Raw genomic sequence first — 22,605 nt, 5'->3', positions numbered from 1 at the left:
AAACATGCATAATTTTGAACAATTTGGTAGAATTGTGACGATGTGCTGACCTGTGCAAACTCACCTAATGACACTATCTTTATGCATTATGGATTCCTTCACCCTGGCTAGCTCCTTGTGCAGTTGTTTTTGCTCCATGTCAGTCACTTGTAGCAGATCATCTCGTGACTGCAATTCAATTTGCAGCTCTGAAATATCTGATTCCATTTTCTAGATATACAAAAAACAATATTTGACTCTGATCACCATCTTGTGTCCCAAGATTAATTTTTAAGCACTTCTCATTTACATTACATGGCTGTGTTCTGTAGAAAAAAATACCTTCAGGGGTAATGGTATGAAGTAAACATAAGAAAGTAGATTTCAGTCTGTCACCAAAATGTAGTGGAAAAATAGTCAGCATTCTTCATTGAAAAGAAAATTCACAGGAAAAACTTGCATAATTTTAATAAAAGTAAAATATTGTGGATGCTGGAAATTTGAAATAAAAACAAAATGCTGCAAGGTTTAGTGCATCTGGCAACATCTGTGGAAGAAAAACAGAGTTAATATTTCACATCCAATATGATTCTTTTTCAGAAGAAATACTTCCAAAGCGTCATATTGGACTTGAAACAATAACCCTCTCCACAGGTGCTGCCAGACCTTAAGCGTTTTTCCAGCCATTTTTATTACGTAATTTCAAAATGCATTTCTAAATGACAATATATCTTGCCATTAGCAAGAACTTTAAAATCTACCCTCGATTTGATGTGCCTTTGATGGCATCAAGTTTTTTTTCCAGAAGTATTTTGAACTGTTACCTCCAAAGACTCAATACTCCCACTGTCAAATATAAGATTGTCAGTGACATTAAGGTTTGGTCTGCTATTTGACATTTTGTTGGAGACAGGTTGTCTTCCTACCTGTGTAGATGGACCTATGATCCATCAAGGGCATTTCTGGCTTATAAAGATCTTCATAAGGCATCAGCAGCTTTGCACTAATTGCACTATTTAAATTGAGCATTATTTAAATTGAGATTTACATATGTATAGCTTGTTCAACTTCCATTCAACTTTGGGGCAAACAGTACTGTCATATCAAAAACAGTTATTTGTTGTTGCAGTATAACTGGGACAAATTCAGCAGCAATCAAACCACTTCCAATCGTACTAAAAGAGCTGAGCACTGGAAACACTGAATTTGAATTCAAAATTGCAATTCCCTGTACAGTAAATTCTTAAATGAAATGCAAAGACTGGTCATCTAATTAACGTAGGAAAATAAAAAGATCATGGGCGGGATTCTCCGACGCCCCGCCGGGTCGGAGAATTGCCGGGGGGGCGGCGTGAATCCCGCCCCCGCCGGCCGCCGAATTCTCTGGCACCAGAGATTCGGCAGGGGCGGGAATCACGCCGCGCCAGTCAGCGCCCCCCCCCCCCCCCCCCCGGCGATTCTCCGGCCTGCGATGGGCCGAACTCCCGCTGCTGTAATGCCAGTCCTGCCGGCATGAATCAAACCACCTCCCTTACCGGCGGGACTTGCGGCGCATGTGGGCTCTGGGGTCCTGGGGGGGGGGGGGGGGGGGGGGGGGGGGGGGGCGCGGGGCGATCTGGCCCCGGGGATGCTCCCACGATGGCCTGGCCCTCAAGGTGGGGGCTTGGCCCCTAAAGGTGCGGAGAAATATGCACCTTTGGGGCGGCCTGACGCCGGAGTGGTTCCCGCCACTCCACCCCGCCCCGCCGGGTAGGGGAGAATCCCGCCTCATAATTGGGGAACAGGGAGAGAAAGGAGCACAGCCTCAAGGAACATATCATTTTCACTTAATCACAGAATTCTTACAGTGCAGATGCCCATTATGTCTGCACGGGCTCGCCAAATGAACAACTCGCCAAGTACCATTCTCCTTCTTTATCTCCTTAACCCTGCACATTCTTCTTTTTCAGATAACCGTCTAATTTCCTTTTGAATTCTTCAATTAAACCTGTCCCCATCACACTCTCAGGCAGTGCTTTCCAGACCTTAACCGCTCACTGTGTGAAGATATTTTTTATTGATGTCACTTTTGCTTCTTTTGCCAAATACTTTAAATGTGTACCCTCATGTTCTTGGTGTTTTTGCGAGTGAGAACAGCTCCTCCCTATCTATTCTGTCCACACTTCTCATGATTTCAATAGTTCTATCAAGTATCCCTTCAGCTATCTTTTTTTCAAGGGAACAGACCCAATTTATACAATATAACTTCATAACTGAAGTTCCTCATCCGTGGAATCATGCTCGTGAATCTTTTCCGCACTATTTCCAATGCCTTTACATCCTTCTCAAAGTGTGGTGCCCAGAATAGTCCAGCTGAGGTCAAGCTAGTCTCTTATATGTTCAACATAACCTCCTTGCCTTTGTACGCAATGCTATTAATAAAGCCTAGGATACTGTCAGCATTATTAACTGCTCTCTCAACCAGTTCCACCAGCTTCACTTATGCACAGGTACACCAAGGACCCTCTGCTTCAGCACCCCTATTGGATTGTCTCTCCATGCTCTTCCTACCAAAATGAATCACTTTACATTTCTCTGCATTGAACTTCATCTGCAACCTGTCTTCCCATTCCACCAACTTGTCTATGCCGTTTTGAAGTTCTACTCTAACCGCTTCATAAATTACAATGTTTAAAAATTTAGTATCATTTAAAAATTTTGAAATTATACCCTGTACACCAAGGTCTCAGTTATTAATATATATCAGGAAAAGCAAGCGTTCCAGCACTGACCCCTGGGGAATGTCAATACAAACCTTCCTCCAGCCCAAAAACACCCATTATCTTGTACCCATATTGCTAATGTCCCTTTTATTCCAACAGCTATCACATTGTACACATGTAAGATCATGTGACTATCAGACATATTGAGTCTGCTCTGCCATTCAATTAGATCATGATTGACCTGATGTGATAATCTTCTGTTTTGTGGCACTGTATCACTGTATGAAAACATTTTGTCTAAGCCAGTTGACTATTTTCACCAAAATACTCCAAGTTATTGCAGTTGCAAGAATGAAACCACCCTGACACAGAAAAAAGAAACATAAAAAAGTCATACATTGCATTAAGACATTAATATCTAAAGAGCATTATACTTTCATAAATCAATCACCACAGTTTACATTCAAAACAATTATTCTTTAGAATGTAAGTTTGGACAGGTTGTAGTTTGATGTGGATTGCACACCAAAGATTACTAGTGCTGTTTGCGATTCTTTACAGATTAAAAAAATATTCATTTACATGATGTTAACATTACTGGAGGGCCAGCACTTATTGCCCTTGAGAATATTAAAAAGGCTTCCGGTTGCGGCTATGACCAGCTAAGTCGCACGTTTGGCTGCTCCTGCTATAAAGGTGTTTTCGGGCCGATTGGAGGGCCCCAACGGCGCTGTAAGGACAAATCCCGGTGGGGGAAGGCTCCCTGAAGAGAACCAGACCAACTTTATGGTCGGTACCCGGAGTGGGGTGGTAAAGAAAGCAACAGCAGCTCCCAAAAAAAAGCGGGGGAAGAAGACCAAAATGGCGGCCGGTGGCGCACCCGAGGAATGGAGGAAATGGGCGGAGGAGCAGCAGGCCGCTCTCCTGCGCTTCTTTACGGAGCTGAAAATGGAGCTCTTGGAGTCAATGAATGCGACGACCACCAGGCTGATGGGAGCCCAGGCGACCCAAGAGGCGTCGATTCGGGAGCTGCAACAGGAGATGACTGTGAGGGAGGAGGAGGCCACGGTCCTCGTGGGAAAGGTAGAGGTGCACGAGGCACTCCACCTGAAATGGCAGAGCCGTTTTGAGGAGCTGGATACCCGAATGAGGCGGAAGAACCTGAGGATCTTGGGCCTGGCAGAAGGCCTGGAGGGGTCAGACCTCCCGGGATATGTAGCAGAAATGCTGAGCTCCCTGATGGGGGCAGGGGCCGTCCCTTCGCCCCTGGAGCTGGAAGAGGCCTACAGGGTCATGGCTAGGAGGCCAAGAGCAAATGAGCCCCCGAGGGCGGTGCTGGTGCGGTTCCAGCGACTCAGCGATCGTGAGAAAGTGCTGGAGTGGGCCAAGAGGGAAAGGAGCAGCAAGTGGGAGAATTCGACGGTGAGGGTCTACCAGGACTGGAGTGCGGAGGTGGCAAAGCGGCGGGCCCGGTACAACCGGACGAAGGCGGTGCTACATGCAAAACGGATCAGGTTCGGAATGCTGCAGCCAGCGCGCTTGTGGGTCACCTACAGGAACCAACACCACTATTTTGAGTCCCCAGAGGAGGCGTGGGCCTTTGTACAGGAAGAGAAACTGGACTCGAATTAGACCCAGGGGATACTTGGCGGCCGTAGCCGCTCGGGTACTTTCAGCTGAATTCTTTGTTTGGATTTTGAACTCTTGCTGTGGTTTTTCTTCTGATGTTTTTTCCCCCTTTGCCAACTTCCCTTAGTTATTGTTATTGTGGTTATTCATAGTTATTTATGGTTATTTATGCTGTTTGGTAGAGGGCGACTGTTAAGTACATTGTTATTTGTTATTTATCTGTTATTTATAATGTTAAGTTGGGGAGGTGGGACGGGGGGGGAGAGCAGATCGGGGATATGGGCTCCTAGGGGGGGTTCTTTTACAGGCATGGACGGGGACGGGGGTGGAACTGAAGATGGTGGGGTGGGGTGTGGCAGGGCGAAAGCGCGGGCTTTCCTCTGTTTTCCCGCGCGCGGGGCAGAGGAGGGGGGAGGGGAGGAGTGCGGGGCGTGGCTAGCAATGGCGACCTTTCCCGCGCTGGAGCGGGGCCAGGGAGGAGTGGCAAGGGGGGGGAGGCCCCCCCCCCGAGCCGGGGGGAGTCGGAGTGTGGCAGGAGCAGCCGGGTCAGCGTGAACCAGCTGACTTACGGGAGTACGATGGAGGGTACATCACGGCTAGGAGGGGTCCTAGCCTGGGGGGGGGGGGAGGGGGGTTAGGGAGGGACACCGGGTTGCTGCTGAAAAGACCAGAAACGGGAAGTGGAGGACTGGAGAGGTGGGGGGAGGGGGACATCGTCATGGGGAGCGGGTCAGAAGGGGAGGGTCGACCCGGGGCGAGCAGGGAACAGGACATGGCTAATCGGCAGGGGAAGGGGGCGGGTCGTCCCGCGACCCGGCTGATCACTTGGAACGTGAGGGGGTTGAATGGGCCGGTCAAGAGATCAAGGGTATTCTCACACCTGAAGGGACTGAAGGCTGATGTAGCAATGTTACAGGAGACCCATTTGAAGGTAGTGGACCAGGTTCGCCTGAGAAGGGGGTGGGTGGGACAGGTGTTCCACTCTGGATTGGACGCAAAGAACCGGGGGGTGGCGATTCTGGTGGGAAAGAGGGTGTCGTTCGTGGCGGAGGAGGTGGTGGCGGATAAGGAGGGCAGGTATGTGATGGTGAAGGGTAAGCTGCAGGGGGAGAAAGTGGTGATGGTCAACGTATATGCCCCGAACTGGGATGACGCGGGTTTTATGAGGCGCCTATTGGGCCTCATTCCGGGACTGGAGGCAGGGGGCTTGATCATGGGGGGGGACTTTAACACAGTGCTGGACCCCGGGCTAGACAGATCGAGCTCAAGGACCAATAGGAGGCCGGCAGCGGCAGAAGTGCTGAGGGGGTACATGGAGCAGATGGGAGGAGTAGACCCATGGAGGTTTGGTAGGCCGAGGGCGAGGGAGTATTCCTTTTTCTCCCACGTCCATAGAGTGTACTCCAGAATCGATTTCTTCGTGTTGAGCAGGGGGCTGATCCCGAGGGTACGGGAAGCTGAGTACTCGGCCATTGCGATCTCTGATCATGCACCACATTGGGTGGATGTGGAAATGGGGGAGGCGCGGGACCAGCGCCCGCTGTGGCGGCTGGATGTGGGGCTGTTAGCGGACGACGAGGTGTGTAAAAGGGTCCGGAAGAGCATTGAGAGCTATCTGGACTTGAACGACACGGGTGAGGTGCAGGTGGGGATGGTCTGGGAGGCCCTGAAGGCAGTGATCAGGGGAGAGCTGATCTCCATAAGGGCACACAGAGAAAGAAAGGAGAGGCAGGAGAGGGAGAGGCTGGTGGGGGAGCTATTGGAAGTGGATAGGAGATATGCGGAGGCACCAGAGGAGGGGCTGCTGGGAGAACGGCGCAGCCTGCAGGTCAAGTTCGATCTGCTGACCACCAGGAAGGCAGAGACGCAGTGGAGAAGGGCACAGGGCGCGGTCTATGAGTATGGGGAAAAGGCGAGCAGGATGCTGGCACACCAGCTTCGCAAACGAGATGCGGCTAGGGAGATTGGGGGAGTGAAGGAGAGGGGCGGGAAGGTAGTGCAGAAGGGGCAAGAAGTGAACGGGGTCTTCAGGGATTTTTACAAGGAGTTGTATCGGTCTGAGCCGCCGACGAGGAGAGGGGGAATGGAGGACTTCCTAAACAAATTGAGGTTCCCAAGGGTCCAGGAGGGGCTGGTAGAAGGGCTGGGGGCGCCAATAGGGCTAGAGGAGCTAGTCAAGGGAATAGGTCAGATGCAAGCGGGGAAGGCGCCGGGGCCAGATGGGTTCCCGGTGGAATTCTATAAGAAAAATGTGGACTTGGTGGGACCGGTACTGGTACGAGCCTTTAATGAGGCGCGAGAGGGGGGGGTTCTGCCCCCGACAATGTCGCAGGCTCTGATCTCCCTGATATTGAAGCGGGATAAAGACCCCGTGCAGTGCGGGTCCTACAGGCCTATCTCGCTTCTGAACGTGGATGCCAAGTTGCTGGCAAAGATCCTGGCAGCTAGAATAGAGGATTGTGTGCCAGGGGTAATCCATGAGGACCAGACGGGGTTCGTGAAGGGGCGGCAGCTCAACACGAACGTGCGGAGACTGCTGAATGTAATTATGATGCCGGCAGTGGAGGGGGAGGCTGAGATAGTGGTAGCGCTGGACGCGGAGAAGGCATTCGATAGGGTGGAGTGGGAGTACCTGTGGGAGACGTTGGAACGGTTTGGGTTTGGGGAAGGGTTTATCAAGTGGGTGAAGTTGCTCTACTCGGCCCCGATGGCGAGTGTAGTGACAAACGGGAGGAGGTCGGAGTATTTCGGGCTCCACCGAGGGACCAGGCAGGGATGTCCCCTATCCCCCCTACTTTTCGCACTGGCGATTGAACCGTTGGCGATGGCACTGAGGGGTTCAGGGGGGTGGAGAGGACTGACTAGGGGAGGGGAGGAACATCGAGTATCGCTGTATGCGGATGATCTACTGCTGTACGTGGCAGACCCAGAAGGGGGAATGCCGGAGATAATGGAACTATTAGCAGAGTTTGGGGACTTTTCGGGGTACAAACTAAATTTGGGCAAAAGCGAGGTTTTTGTGATACACCCGGGGGACCAGGGAGAGGGTATTGGGAGACTCCCCTTCAAGCGAGCAGGAAAGAGCTTTAGGTACTTAGGGGTGCAGGTGGCAAGGAACTGGGGGACCCTCCACAAGTTGAACTTTTCCAGGCTGGTGGAACAGATGGAGGAGGAATTTAAGAGGTGGGACATGGTACCGTTGTCGCTGGCGGGGAGGGTGCAGTCAATCAAAATGACGGTCCTCCCAAGGTTCTTGTTTTTATTTCAGTGCTTGCCCATCTTCCTCCCTAGGGCCTTCTTCAAAAAGGTGACGAGTAGCATCATGAGCTACGTGTGGGCGCATGGCACCCCAAGGGTGAGGAGGGTCTTTTTGGAGCGGAGTAGGGACAGTGGAGGGCTGGCACTGCCCAATCTCTCGGGGTACTACTGGGCGGCAAATGTGTCAATGGTGCGCAAGTGGATGATGGAAGGGGAGGGGGCAGCTTGGAAACGAATGGAGAGGGCGTCCTGTGGCAACACAAGCCTGGGGGCCCTAGTAACGGCACCATGGCCGCTCCCCCCCACGAGGTACACCACGAGCCCGGTGGTGGCGGCCACCCTCAAGATATGGGGGCAGTGGAGGCGACATAGGGGGGAAATGGGAGGTCTGTTGGCGGCGCCAATAAGAGGGAACCATAGATTCATCCCGGGGAACATCGACGGGGGATTTCAGAGCTGGTACAGGGTGGGCATACGGCAGCTGAAGGACCTGTTTATAGAGGGGAGGTTTGCGAGCCTGGGAGGGCTGGAGGAGAAGTTTGAGCTCCCCCCGGGAAACATGTTCAGATATTACAAGTGAAGGCATTTGCTAGGCGGCAGGTGGAGGGGTTTCCCCTGCTCCCCAGTAAGGGGGCGAGTGATAGGGTGCTCTCGGGGGTCTGGGTCGGAGGGGGGAAGATATCAGACATCTACAAGATAATGCAGGAGGCGGAAGCAGCATCAGGGGAGGAGCTGAAAGCCAAGTGGGAAGGGGAGCTGGGAGAGCAGATAGAAGACGGGATGTGGGCGGATGCACTGGAGAAGGTCAACTCTTCCTCCTCGTGTGCGAGACTGAGCCTCATTCAATTTAAGGTGCTGCATAGAGCTCACATGACGGGGACAAGGATGAGCCGGTTCTTTGGGGGTGAGGACAGGTGTGTCAGATGTCTGGGAAGCCCAGCGAACCATGTGCATATGTTCTGGGCATGTCCGGTGCTGGAAGGGTTCTGGAAGGGGGTGGCAAGGACGGTGTCGAAGGTGGTGGGGTCCAGGGTCAAACCAGGATGGGGGCTTGCGATCTTTGGGGTCGGGGTAGAACCGGGGGTACAGGAGGCTAGGGAGGCCGGAATACTGGCCTTTGCGTCCCTAGTGGCTCGACGAAGGATATTAATTCAATGGAAGGACGCGAGGCCTCCAAGCGTTGAAACTTGGATTAACGATATGGCTAGCTATATTCAGCTAGAAAGGATCAAATTTGCCCTGAGAGGGTCGGTACAGGGATTCGCCAGGCGGGTGGCAACCTTTCCTTGACTTTTTAGATCAGAGATAGACGTTCGGGGTCGTGGCAGCAGCAACCCGGGGGGGGGGGGAGGGGGGGGGAGGGAGGGGGGGGGAGGGGAGGGGAGGGGAGGGGGGGCAGCAAGGGTCGTGGGGGGACATGCACGACTGTAACGCGGGCAAGTCTGCTCGCTGCTCATGTCTGAAACTGTAGGCTGCCTTGTTTGTTAAGGTTGTCTGGGGGGGGGAGGGGGGGGGGGAGGACTGGTGCGCGCGAGAGGGCGGGCGAGGGAGGGACATTTGCCTAGAGGGATTGTGTTGTAAATAATTTAAAAATTAGTAGGGGTAAATGTTTGTATGGAAAAACTCTTTCAATAAAAATTATTTTAAAAAAAAAGAGAATATTAAAAATTTTTTTTTATTCATTTAAGGGATGTGGCGTCGCTGGTTAAGACAGAATTTATTGTCCGTCCTTGGTTGCCCTCAGAAAGTGGTGTCAAGTTGCCTTCTTGTACTGTTGCAGTCCTTGAGATGTAGGTACACCTACTGCGCTGTTAGGGAGGGAGTTCCAGGATTTGTCCTCACTGACAGTGAAGGAAAGGTGATATATTTCCAAGTCAGGATGATGAGTGATTTGGAGGGGAACCTCCAGGTGCTGGGGTTCCCAGGTATCTACGGCTCTTGTCCTTCTAGATGGTAGTGGTCGTGGGTTTGGAAGGTGCTGTCTAAGGAACCTTGCTGAGTTACTGCAGTGCATCTTCTAGATGGTACACACGGCTGCCACTGTTCATCGGTGGTGGAGGGTTTGAATATTTGTGGAAGGAGGAGCAATCAGCGGGCTGCTTTGTCCTGGATTTTCCCCTGGCAACACTCTGAGATTAGACAGTCTGTTCGCAACTTTGGTGTCACATTTGATCCTAAAGTAAGCTTCTGCACTCATATTTGTGTCATCTCTAAGAACGGCCATTTCCATCTCCATAACATTGCTCGCTTCTCCCTTGTCTCAGCATCTGCTGCTGAAGTCCTCATCCATGGCTTTGTAACTTCTAGATTCGGCTATACCAACACACCCCTGGCTGGTCTCCCACATTCTAGCCTCTATAACCTCTGCAGCCTTTGTCTGAACTCGCACAAAATCCCATTCTCTTATCACTCCTGTGATCATTGATCTACATGGACTCAAACAAGACCTCGATTTTAAAATTCTCATCCTTCTTTTCAATCCTTCCATGACCTTGCCCCTCCCCACCTCTGTAATCTCCCCAAAATCCACCACCCTCCAAAATATCTGTGCTCATTTAATTCTGGCCCCATGTGTATTCCCAATTATAATTTAGGGGAGGCGGGGGTGTAATGGTATTGTCACTGGACTAGAATTCCAGTAAACTGGAGCCAGTTTAGCTCAGTTGGCTGGACAGCTGGTTCGTGATGCAGAGCGAAGCCAACGGCACAAATTCAATACCCATACTGGCTGAAGTTATTCTCAACCTTGCCCCTTGCCTGAGGTGTGGTGATTCTCAGGTTAAATCACCACCAGTCAGCTCTCCCCCTCAAAGGGGAAAGCAGCCTATGTTCATCTGGGACTATCTGGGCTTTATTCTAGGGAACCTGTGTAATATTCTGGAGACCCGGGTTTGAATCCCACCACGGCAGAGGGCGAAATTTGAATTCAATAAAAATCTGGACTTAAAAATCTAAAGATGGCCATTATAGGAACCCATCTGGTTCACTAATGTCCTTGAGAGAAGGAAGTCTGCCATCCTTATCTTATCTAACTTAGATGTGACTTAAGATCCACAGCAATGTGGGTGACTCTTAAATGCTCTCTCATTGGCCAAGCAAACTACTCAGTTCAAGGACAATTAGGGATGGGCAATAAATGCTGGTGAAGGCAGCGACGCCCGCTTCCTATGAATGAATAAAAAAATAACTGCCACATTCATTGGTGGCCGTGTCTTCAGTTGCCTCGATCCCAAGTCCTTGAAATCCTTCTCTGCACCTCTCCTGTCCAGGCCTTCCTTTCCTCCTTTAAGACACTTCTTAAAACCTACTTCTTTGATCAAGCTTTCGGTCATCTGTCTCTTTATGTGGCTCATGGTCATACATTGTTTTATAATGCTCCTGTGAAGCTTCTTGAGGCATTTAATTCCATAAACAGCACTATAAAATTATAAGTTGTTGTTGTCATCTGTTCTGCCAGTGGGACAGGACATACCCAGACATGGTGATGGATGGGTCTGGGACATTGGGTGAAGGATATGATTCTGTTTGTGTGAATATGTCAGGATGTCCCCAAATAACAATGAGAAGGATTTTGCATTGTCTACTTGACTGAGTGTTTTGTCATGTTTGATGTCTTGGATAAAGTTGGGTGGTCCATTCAGTTTTTCTCATTGTACCTCTTTGTAACATTTTAATATTGCTGAGTGGTTTGTTAAACAATTTCAGATGGCAGCTAAAAGTAAGCCCCATTGGCCTGGAGTCACATATAGGTGAGAACAGTTAAGCAAATTTCTTTCCTGGATTTCGACTGCAATCCAGTAGTTTCATGGTTACCATTACTGATACTGGCATTTTATTCCAGATTTAATTAATTTACTGAATTTAACTTGCCTAGCTGCGTGATGGGATTTAAACTCATGTCTGAAGATTATTAGTCAAGGCGGCTGGATTACTGATTCAGTAATTTAACCACTGTGCTACCATTTCAACACATCTGTGGCAGCAGCACAGCAGCTAGGACATAAAATCAGTGAAAGAAATTAAAGCATTAAACTGATTACATTTGTTTTGAGTACACACGAGAGCCAAATGCATAAATGACTATTGCCTTTGCTTTGTTCAACAACTGATAAGGTAGATAATTTCACTAATTCAAAACAGTGCATATATAATGCTTAATAATAATGTAACATACATTTGGGAAAACTTGTTCCTAATCAACTATTTTTGAAAGCTATTGGGATGTTTAATTTAGTAATTAATGAAAAGTTGCTCTTTGGGTTGGACCTTTTATATGGTCTTACTACTCTAATTTAACAGGTGAAAATAAATAATATTTTTGTTTATGTGTCTATTCTGTCTTTTTTATTAATATTTTTTTTTTGTGTTTTTTTTTGTGAAGTGATGACCTGTACGTTTATTTACATGTACAGGAGTTAAGTCAGCATCCTCCACTGACACTGGCGTGATGCTGGGTGTGACAACCAAGCAAAAGAACATAAAGTAACTGATGGATAAAACAAAAGAGGGGAGTGCCCCAAAACAACGAGTGGAGCACAGCCCAAAAAGAACGAGAAAGGAAACAAAAAACTTAGCAAAAACTCGTCACATTAAACTGCGTAAATCGGGGTCAATAAGGCAATCCAACCCCTGCAGTGCCCACCAAGCACGGAAGGCCTCAAGTGTGCCAGTGGACACCACATGCTCCCGCTCCAGGGACACCCGGCCACGAACGAGGCTGCGGAAGATGGGCAGACAGTCAGGCTGGTCACCCGCTGCCTGGACCTATATATGGCAAGTTTGGCCAGGCCCAGGAGAAGTTCACGAGGAGGTCCTCTGCCCTCCCCACCGTCCCTCCGCACCGGATGTCGTAGATCAGGAGCGTGAGCCTGAAGTGCAGAGAAATCTTCAACAACAACACTGTCAAGAAAGCAAAAAGGGAGTGCAGCCTAGGACAGACAACATAAATGTGTTCCACGGTCTCCACCAGGCTGCGAAAGTGGCAGGACTCTGGCAAAGCCGTGATGTGGTTTAAACAATGGTTGCACGGCACTGCCATGCGCAGCACCCTTCACCCCAGGTCCCCTAGTTTTATGGGGAGGACACCTCCGTAGAAGGACCTCCAGTGGGGACCTCTGCCGCCGGACAGCAACGAGGCATGCCAAGGCTGTCCGGGCGGCAGGCGAGGACAAGGAGGTGGAAGGTGTGCAACAGTAGGTCGTACAGGAAACCCCTCCGTGTAGTGCAAAAAGTCACGAAGGGTATTTCTGCGAGGCGGCAGGGGCTGAGGGGCACCAGCACCCGGGGGGGGGGGGGGGGGGGGGGGGATCCGGGGTTTGGGACCAATGTGGAATGCCATTCGGGCAGGGGTCCGCTGAGACAGAATGCTACCGCACAACCTCGCTGTCTCGAGTCCAAGTGTGCCCACGGGGCGGAGCACGACCGTTTTGAGGCCTTGGATAGCATTGGCAGCGCACCGGACAGACACCGCTCCTCACCTAGCAAGCTCGTAGGGTGTCATCCAGCCCGCCCCTTCGCCACCCTGCATGTCCCCGATCCTGGTCACCCCAGCATCCACAGCCTCCGCTCCGCCAACTCTTTGGGTTGGAAGAAGGTTAGTTTTAGTCCAATTTTAGAATAGGGCCGATACAGGCTCTACTTGCAGCTACAACTACTTAATTAGATAACTGGCTTAAACAGGTTTCCGGAGGCTAGATTCGGCTGAGTATAAAATGAGGCAATTTTTAAGTGCTGCCTTTGCACTGGCGCCTCAGGACGGCAGTCGGGTGTGAAATTGAGGTTTGGTGACTGAATGAGTTTGGTGAGGGTAGGTGGATTGGCCACGCTAAATTGCCCCTTAATTGGATAAAATTAATTGGGTACTCTAAATTTATTTTTAAAAAGTCATGACAGTGGATAGTCAGTGGCTAATATTTCTGGAATGAATGTATGCACTGCATCAATTATGCATTCTTTTCTGGTGCAAAAACACAAGAAAAGCAGCCCCGTCATGTCTTGCAAAAGCTATAAAGGATAGTATTAGATCTAAAGAAGGGTCATATAAATTTAAGGAAAAAGTACCAAGCCTGATGAATGGGAGCAGTTCAGAGTTCAGCAAAGAAAGAAAAAAAAATTGGTTAAGAGGAAAAAAAAAGTACAAAAATAAACTTGAAAGGAATATAAAAGCTTCTCTAAGTATACAAAAAGAAAAAGATTAATGCAATACAAACATAGGTCCCTTACAGTCTGAATCAGGAGAATTTATAATAGAGAACAAGGAAATTGAGAGCAATTGAACAAGGAGGAAGATGCAAATAACTTTCCAGAAATGCTCAGCAACCAAGGATCTAGTGAGGAGGAATTGAAAGAAAATTAGGATTACTAAAAAATTATGCTGGAGAAATTAGTGGGGCGGAAAGCAGATAAATCCCAGGACCTGATAATCTACATCAGAGTGCTAAAGGAGGTCCCCATGGAAATAGTGGATGTGTTGGTTGTCATTTTCCAAAATTCTGTACAATCTGGATCACTCCTGGCAGATTGGAGGATGGCAAATATAACTCCGCTATTAAAAAAAAAGTGGGAGAGAATGGAATTATGGACTGGTTAGGCTAGCATCAGCATTGTCTAGTGGAGAAATTGCGAGAATAGCAGAGTATTATTTAAAGGGTGATAGATTGGAAAATGTTGACATGCAAAGGGACATGGGTGTCCGAATATGCCACGGACTGAAAGCAAGCATGTAGCTACAGCAAGCAGTTAGGAAGGTGAATGGTATGTTGACCTTCATGGCAAGAGGACTTGAGTACAGGAGCAAGGATGTCTTGCTGCAGTTTGCAGGACCTTGGGAGACCATACCTGGAGTATTGTGTGCAGTTTTAGCCTCCTTTTCGAAGAAAACATATATTTGCACTCCTCAAAGGGAGTACAGCGAAGGTTCATCAGACTGATCCATGGGATGGCAGAACTGTGGTATGAAGAGAAATTGGATCAGCTGAGCACATATTCGCTGGCATTTCGAAGAATGAGAGGGAATCTAATTGAAAGATGTAAAATTATGACTGGACTGGAAGCAGGGATGTTGTTTCCTCTGGATGCGGGGGCGGGTCTAGAACAAAGAGTCATAGTCTCAGAATATAGGGTAGACCATTTATGACTGAGGTGAGGAGAAACTTCTTCAAAGGATGATGAACATGTGGCATTCCCTACCAGAGAAAGTTGTGAGAGCGAATTCACTTATTTAAGAAGGAAATAGATATATTTCTAGACTCTAAAGCTGTCAAGGTGTATGGTGATAGTGCGGGAGGATGGTGCTGAGATAGAGAATCAGCCATGATCATATTGACTGGCAGAGCAGGCACGAAGGTCTGAATTGCTTACTATGTTTATTTTATTTTGTTTTGATTGCTCTGAAGGCGATAAATTTAATACACTGTTTCAACCAGTATTTGCTATATCTCCAAATACCTGACATCGCCTTTGGTAACACTTAATTTCTTCTGACAGATTTTGCTGATTTTTCTGATGCAATTCCTCATTTGTGGTCTTTTGCTCGATTGTAATCTTCAGTTGTTCAATGATGGCCTCATCACTCTTTATTGTGTCTTGAGCACACTCCACACAACTCTTTAGGTATTTAATTTCTGATTCATATAGCTCTAACTGCTTCCTGTTGTTCCAATAGGTGTCAGAATTTTCTGGCTGTTAATTTGAAAGCAAAAGTCATCAATTAAAATTCTAGATTGGAAGGAAGGGTGAAAATACATTTGATTTAAAAGAAATACAATGATACAGAATGAATTTTGATTTTGACAATAATGATAGAAGCAAAATATTCAACCTACAAAGAATGTAGCAAGATCACGCTCACACAGCTGGCATGGACCACATATAAGTAAACATACACATCAATGGAAACAATATCCTAAAGAGCACACACTCAGTCAGGAAAGTAACACTCAGGAAAAGAAAGTCTTCAATCATACTTTTCTATGTTACATTCCCATGTATCTGCTGCTCTTGTCCTTCCAGACGGCAGTGGCCGTGGGTTTGGAAGGTGCTGCCTAAGGATCCTTGGTGAGTTACTGCAGTGCATCTTGTAGATGGTACACACGACTGCCACTGTTCGTTGGTGGTGGAGGCGTAGAATGTTTGTGAAAGGGGGAGCAATCAAGAGGGCTGCTTTGTACTGGATTGTTTTGAACTTCTTGAGTGTTGTTGGAGCTGCACTTATCCAGGCAAGTGGAGAGTATTCCATTACATTCTTGACTTGTGCCTTGTAGATGGTGGACAGGCTTTGAAGGGTTAGGAGGTAAGTTACTCACCATAAGATTCCGTGTCTTTGACCCGCCCTGGTAGCCACAGTATTAATATGGCTAGTCCAGTTCAGTTTCGGATGTCAGAGCAGCATTTTCATCTCACCTGAAATTTAGAAACTTTTGTCCATGATCTGACCAAGGTTGTAATGGGGTCTGGAGCTGAGTCGCCCTGGTGGAATCCAAACTGAGCAAAAGAGAGCGGGCTATTGCTGAATATGTGCTGCTTGGTAGCACTGTCAATGAGCCCTTTCATCAATTTTGCTGATGATCCAGGGTGGACCACTGGGGCAGTAATTGGCTGAATTGGATTTGTCCTGCTTTTTGCGGACAGGACATAGCTAGGCAATTTTCTTTATTGTTGGGTAGATGTCAATGTTGTAGCAGTACTAGAACAGTTTAATTAATCTTACAACACCAGGTTAAAGTCCAACAGGTTTGTTTCAAACACTAGCTTTCGGAGCACTGCTCCTTCCTCAGGTGAATGAAGAGGTATGTTCCAGAAACATATATAGACAAAGTCAAAGATGCCAGACAATGCTTAGAATGCAAGCATTTGCAGGTAATCAAGTCTTTACAGATCAAGAGATAGGGGTAACCCCAGGTTAAAGAGGTGTGAATTGTCTCTAGCCAGGACAGTTGGTAGAAATTCGCAAGGCCAGGCCCGATGGTGGGGGATGAATGTAATGCAACATGAATCCCAGGTCCAGGTTGAGGCTGCACTCATGTGTGCAGAACTTAGCTATAAATTTCTGCTCGGCGATTCTGCGTTGTCGTGCGTCCTGAAGGCCGCCTTGGAGAACGCTTACTCGGAGATCAGAGGCTGAATGCCCTTGACTGCTGAAGTGTTCCCCGACTGGAAGGGAACATTCCTGCCTGGTGATTGTCGCACGATGTCAGTTCATTCGTTGTCGTAGCGTCTGCATGGTCTCGCCAATGTACCACGCTTCGGGACGTCCTTTCCTGCAGCGTATGAGGTAGACAACGTTTTCCGAGTCGCACGAGTATGTACTGCGTACCTGGTGGGTGGTGTTCTCACGTGTAATGGTGGTATCCATGTCGACGATCTGACACGTCTTGCAGAGATTGCCATGGCAGGGTTGTGTGGTGTCGTGGTCGCTGTTCTGAAGGCTGGGTAGTTTGCTGCAAACAATGGTTTGTTTGAGGTTGCGCGATTGTTTGAAGGCAAGTAGTGGGGGTGTGGGGATGACCTTGGCTAGATGTTCATCTTCATTGATGATGTGTTGAAGGCTGCGAAGAAGATGTCGTAGTTTCTCCGTTCCGGGAAAGTACTGGACGCCGAAGGGTACTCTGTTGGTTGTGGCCCGTGTTTGTCTTCTGAGCAGGTCGGTGCGGTTTTTTGCTGTGGCGCGTCGGAACTGTCGATCGATGAGTCGAGCGCCATATCCCGTTCGTACAAGGGCAGCTTTCAGCGTCTGTAGATGTCTGTTACGCTCCTCCTCGTCTGAGCAGATCCTGTGTATACGGAGGGCTTGTCAATCGGGGATGGCTTCTTTAATGTGTTTAGGGTGGAAGCTGGTGAAGTGGAGCATCGTGAGGTTATCCGTGGGCTTGCGGTAAAGCGAAGTGCTGCGGTGACCGTCCTTGATGGAGACGAGTGTGTCCAAGAATGCAACTGATTTTGGAGAGTAGTCCATGGTGAGTCTGATGGTGGGATGGAACCTATTGATGTCGTCGTGTAGTCGTTTCAGTGATTTTTTGCCGTGGGTCCAAAGGAAAAAAATGTCATCGATGTATCTGGTTATAACGTCGGTTGAAGGTCCTGTGCAGTGAGGAGGTCTTGTTCAAACTTGTGCATGAAGATGTTGGCATATTGAGGTGCGAATTTGGTCCCCATGGCTGTTCCAGGCGTCTGCGTCTGGATGAAGAACTTGTTGTTGAAGGTGAAGACGTTGTGATCCAGAATGAAGTAGATGAGTTCCAGAATTGCGTCTGGAGATTGGCAGTTGTCGGTGTTGAGTACTGAGGCTGTTGCAGCAATGCCATCGTCATGGGGGATGCTGGTGTAGAGTGCCGAGACATCCATTGTGACGAGGAATGTTCCTCGTTCAACTGGTCCATGGGTGCTGAGTTTCTGTCGGAAGTCCGTTGTGTCGCGACAGAAGCTGGGCGTACCTTGTACGATGGGTTTCAAGATGCCCAAGATGTAGCCAGAGAGGTTCTCACACAGGCTCCTATTGCCTGAAACGATAGGACGGCCTGGTGTGTTGGCCTTTTGTATTTTTGGGAGGCAGTAGAGATCTCCAATGCGGGGAGTACGTGGGATGAGAGAACATAGGGTGCTCTGAAGGTCTGGATCCAAGGTCTTGATCAGTCTGTTGAGTTGGCGGATGTGTTCCTTGATCGGATCTGCGGGTAACTGTCTGTAGTGTTCCTAGTTGTCGAAAGACTTGATTACATGCAAATGCTCGCATTCTAAGCATTGCCTGGCAGCTTTGACTTTGTCTATATATATGTTTCCGGAACAGACCTCTTCATTCACCTGAGGAAGGAGCAGTGATCCGAAAGCTAGGGCGGTATTCTCCGACCCCCCGCAGGGTCGGGGAATCGCCCGGCGCCGGCGTAAATCCTGCCCCCGCCATGGCCGGAATTCTCCACCACCCGGGAATCGGCGGGAACGGGAATCGTGGCCCGCCGATCGGAGGGCCCCTCGCAGCGATTCTCCGGCCCGCGAAGGGCCGAAGTCCTGCCGCTGTCAGGCCTCTCCCGCCGACGTGGTTTAAACCACCTCTGTGCCGGCGGGAATGGCGGCGCGAGCGGGCCCCCGAGGTCCTGTGGGGGGGGGGGGAGATCGGACCCCGGGGGGTGCCCCCACGGTGGCCTGGCCCGCAATCGGCGCCCACCAATTGGCGGGTGGGCCAGTGCCGTGGCGGCACTCTTTTTCTTCCGTCGCCGCCACGGCCTCCACCATGGCGAAGGCGGAAGAGACCCCCTCCACCGTGCATGCGCCGGTGGTGACGTCAGCGGCCACTGACGCTCTGGTGCATGCGCAGACTCACGGCAACAGGTGAAGGCCTTTTGGCCAGCCCCGGTACCGATTGGCGTGGCGCCAAAGGCCGTTGGCGCCAGTCGGCGGAGCGGGAACCACTCCGGCGCGGGCCTAGCCCCTAAAGGTGCGGGGAATTCCGCACTTTTGGGGAGGCCCGACGCTGGAGTAGTTGGTGCCACTCCGCTACTGCGGGACCACCCGCCGCGCTGGGTAGGGGAGAATTTTGCCCCTAGTGTTTGAAACAAACCAGTTGGACTTTAACCTGGTGTTGTAAGACTTCTTACTGTGCTCACCCCAGTCCAACGCCGGCATCTCCACATCAAGTTTAATTAATGGTAGGGCTGGTTCTGGTGAACGCTTCCTGACCACAATAGCCAGGATTCTGTGAAGGCCCATTGGCTTTGCTGTATCCAGCCTTCAGCTCTTTTTGATATCACATGGCTTGAACTGAGTTGGCTGAAGGCCGGACAGTGTCTCCGCAATGTCCACCTTTCCTCAGGGCTAGGGGAAGTAATCATGGGCCAGTGCTTCTCCTGTTTCCAGGCCCCTTATTCCGTGCCACCCCCTCCCCTTTAACTTTAAACCTCTCACTCAATTATGCATGATACGTACTCCTGACACAATTCACCAATCAATTAATTCACCAAACAACTAGGAAGGGCCAATGAAATTGGGGCCTCACGGTAGCATGGTGGTTAGCATCAATGCTTCACAGCTCCAGGGTCCCAGGTTCGATTCCCGGCTGGGTCACTGTCTGTGCGGAGTCTGCACGTCCTCACCGTGTGTGCGTGGGTTTCCTCCGGGTGCTCCGGTTTCCTCCCACAGTCCAAAGATGTGCGGGTTAGGTGGATTGGCCATGCTAAATTGCCCGTAGTGTAAGGTTAATGGGGGGGATTGTTGGGTTACGGGTATACGGGTTACGTGGGTTTAAGTAGGGTGATCATTGCTCGGCACAACATCGAGGGCCGAAGGGCCTGTTCTATGCTGTACTGTTCTATGTCTATGTCTAAATGATGCCAACCATTGTTGGCAACTGGTATCCAATGTCCAATGTATATGCAGTTTGGGTTGTTAAGATTCCTGCTCATGATACGCATGTCATCCTGGTACATGAGATGAGCTGGGCTGGATGGCCTTTGTTATCCATAATGATCTTGTGAACAAACAGTAGAGTTTGGTTTATTTTGTTGCTATTGAAAGTTTACTGAGCGGGATTTCTAGGGTGAAATTGTCAGGGTAGGAATGAATAACAGGCTCACAGATACTCAGTAACCTGCTTTGCGCTGCACATGATTCTCATGAATCTTTTCCATTGACTTCAATCTTGCCCTTTTGTCTACTTACCTATTATTATCTCACTATCTTGATACTTTTTTTGAGATTTTGAGGTATTGAAATGAAATGAAAATCGCTTATTGTCACAAGAATGAAGTTACTGTGAAAAGCCCGTAGTTGCCACATTCCGGCTCCTATTCGGGAAGGCTGGTACGGGAATTGAACCCGTGCTGCTGGTCTTGTTCTGCTTTATAAGCCAGCTGTTTAACCCACTGTGCTAAACCAGCCCCTAATATTGTGATAAAGTAAATGTTGAAAATATACTGTCGCGAGGAGTAACAATCGCTGATCAAGAAAACAAAGACATTATTGTGAACCGTTCAGTCTTTGTCCTCAGTCCCCTAAAAGTTGTGTTTCGCAGAGATACAAGGCTCCAACACTGCTCACTGACAATGAACACATATATTTAATCATTCCACTTTGTTGTTCAGGAGCTCTGATCTTTCTACCTATGAGATTACTGATAAAATAGAATCTAATTACATCCAATGTGTGAAATAAATTATATTGAACTCTTCCAGGTAGTACAAAGTCTTCTTATACTTGTACAGAATTGAAAGTTTACCTGGGTTGCAAGTATTGAATCTTACCCCCAAATAGGAATTTACTGCCACCATGTGCATAATGTGCAAAGTACTGGGCCTGGTTTAGCTCAGTTGGCTAGACAGCTGGTTTGTGTTGCAGAGCAAGGCCACACCCACAGGTTCAATTCCCGCACTGGCTGATGTTATTCATGAAGGCCGATATCTCAACCTTGCCCTCCTGGTGATCCTCAGGTTAAGACACCATCAGCCAGCTCTCCCCCTCAAAAGAAAAAGCAGCCTATTGTCATCTGGGACCATGGCAACTTTACCTACTTTCTCTGGTGTAAGGTGCAGTACATGTTAAATGAGGGCTGAGGCAATCACCAGACTCAGCATTATCATCTGCACAGAATTATAAAAGAAATGAAAATTGCTTATTGTCACGAGTAGGCTTCAATGAAGTTACTGTGAAAACTGAATGGGGTATTTTCCTGTCAAATTAACAATATTATTAACCAAAAACGTCCGGTATTTTAATTTGAATCTAATTTCACCTGTGTTGCAACACGGGTATTTTAAACTTAAGGTCAAGTGTGGTGAATTGACTGTGCATGAGCCCAGGGTGTCATGACATTAATTTGAGCTCTCTGGTTTGTTCAATAGTTGAGGTGGAATGGCCGATAGAGTGCACACAAACTAACACTACATTTTATTGTTGCCGTTGTAGATGTTAATGACCCATGCTGAATATATATCGGACAACATTTGTAACCTGATGCCAATAATGTGCATTTTACGAGGACTTTAATGTGATTGTTTGGTGGATTGATTGGTGAATCTTGAAAGGGAAAAAATATCATGCATGATGGAGTGGGAGGGATAAAGTGAGGGGTGCATCCAGGAAACAGGAGAAATACCGCCACCCATTATTTCTCTCCCTGGCTCTCAATACCATACTTTATGCATTTACATACATGTACTGTCCATACAGTTCTGGGCACCATACCTTAAGAAGGCTATATTGACCTTGGAGGGAGTGCAAAGTAGATTTACAAAAATTATGCCTGGACTACAGGGGTTAAGTTACGAGGAGAGATTACACAAATTAGGCCTGTTTTCACTAGAATTTAGAAGGTTAAGTGATGATCTGATTGAAGGTTTCAAGATGTTAACAAGAAAAGACAGGGTAGACAAAGATAAACTATTTCCACTTGTTGGAGCTTCTAAAACTAGGGGGCATGGTCAAAAATTAGGGCCAGACTATTCAGAAGAGATGTTAGGAAACACTTCTTCACAGAGGATGGTGAGGTTTGAAGCTAGCACAGTTGTTAATTTTAAATCTGAGATAGATAGGTTTTTGTTAAGCAAAGATATTAAGGGCTATGGGCTAGAGGTAGGTCTGGAATTAGGCCACAGATCAGCCATGATCTCATTATATGGCAGGACAAGCTCCACGGGCTGAAATGGCATACTCCTCTATCTATGTTCCACTGTGAACTTAATTGAGACTTGCAGCATTCACCCTTCGCCTGGCTAAACATAATATTTTTCTATTTCTTATGTTGGTCTATTTGTCTATCCCAATTCTTCATGCACTTTGTCTTTCCTTTTTCTGCTTTCCAACCCCATGTGAAGTTAGTTTAAACTCTCCCCAACAGCAAATCACCCATGAGGACAATCATCCTGGGACTGTTGAGATCTCAACTGGCCTGTACAGGTCCCATCTTCCCCAGAGCCAGTCTCAATGTCCCAGGAACCTAAAGCCCTTTCTTTTGCGCAATCTATCCAGATATTGACTTGTTTGTGCAGATTGATGTTAGATCAAATTTAATGCAAAGAAAAGTGAATTGATACACCACTGGACGAAGAATAGT

At 48.4% G+C, this 22,605-nt stretch overlaps 1 protein-coding gene across 6 annotated transcripts in view; it reads right to left on the bottom strand.

Annotated features, from left to right (window-relative positions):
• Window positions 1–22,605, bottom strand: part of LOC119977845 (centrosomal protein of 63 kDa-like) — a 249,316-nt gene that overhangs the window by 136,487 nt on the left and 90,224 nt on the right. For 5 of the 6 annotated variants that reach the window (XM_038819086.1, XM_038819084.1, XM_038819088.1 and 2 more), the window contains 2 exons: window positions 15,015–15,248; window positions 65–210 (listed from right to left, as the gene is read on the bottom strand). In XM_038819086.1, the coding sequence (XP_038675014.1) occupies window positions 65–210; window positions 15,015–15,248 (380 nt within the window). The remainder of the gene's footprint in view (window positions 1–64; window positions 211–15,014; window positions 15,249–22,605) is intronic. The other variant, XM_038819089.1, reaches the window with a different exon arrangement.

The sequence above is a fragment of the Scyliorhinus canicula genome, chromosome 14, assembly GCF_902713615.1.
Source record: "Scyliorhinus canicula chromosome 14, sScyCan1.1, whole genome shotgun sequence".
NCBI lineage: Eukaryota > Metazoa > Chordata > Chondrichthyes > Carcharhiniformes > Scyliorhinidae > Scyliorhinus > Scyliorhinus canicula.
Note: the sequence above shows the minus strand (reverse complement) of the source record. Positions and strands in the feature narration are given on the sequence as shown.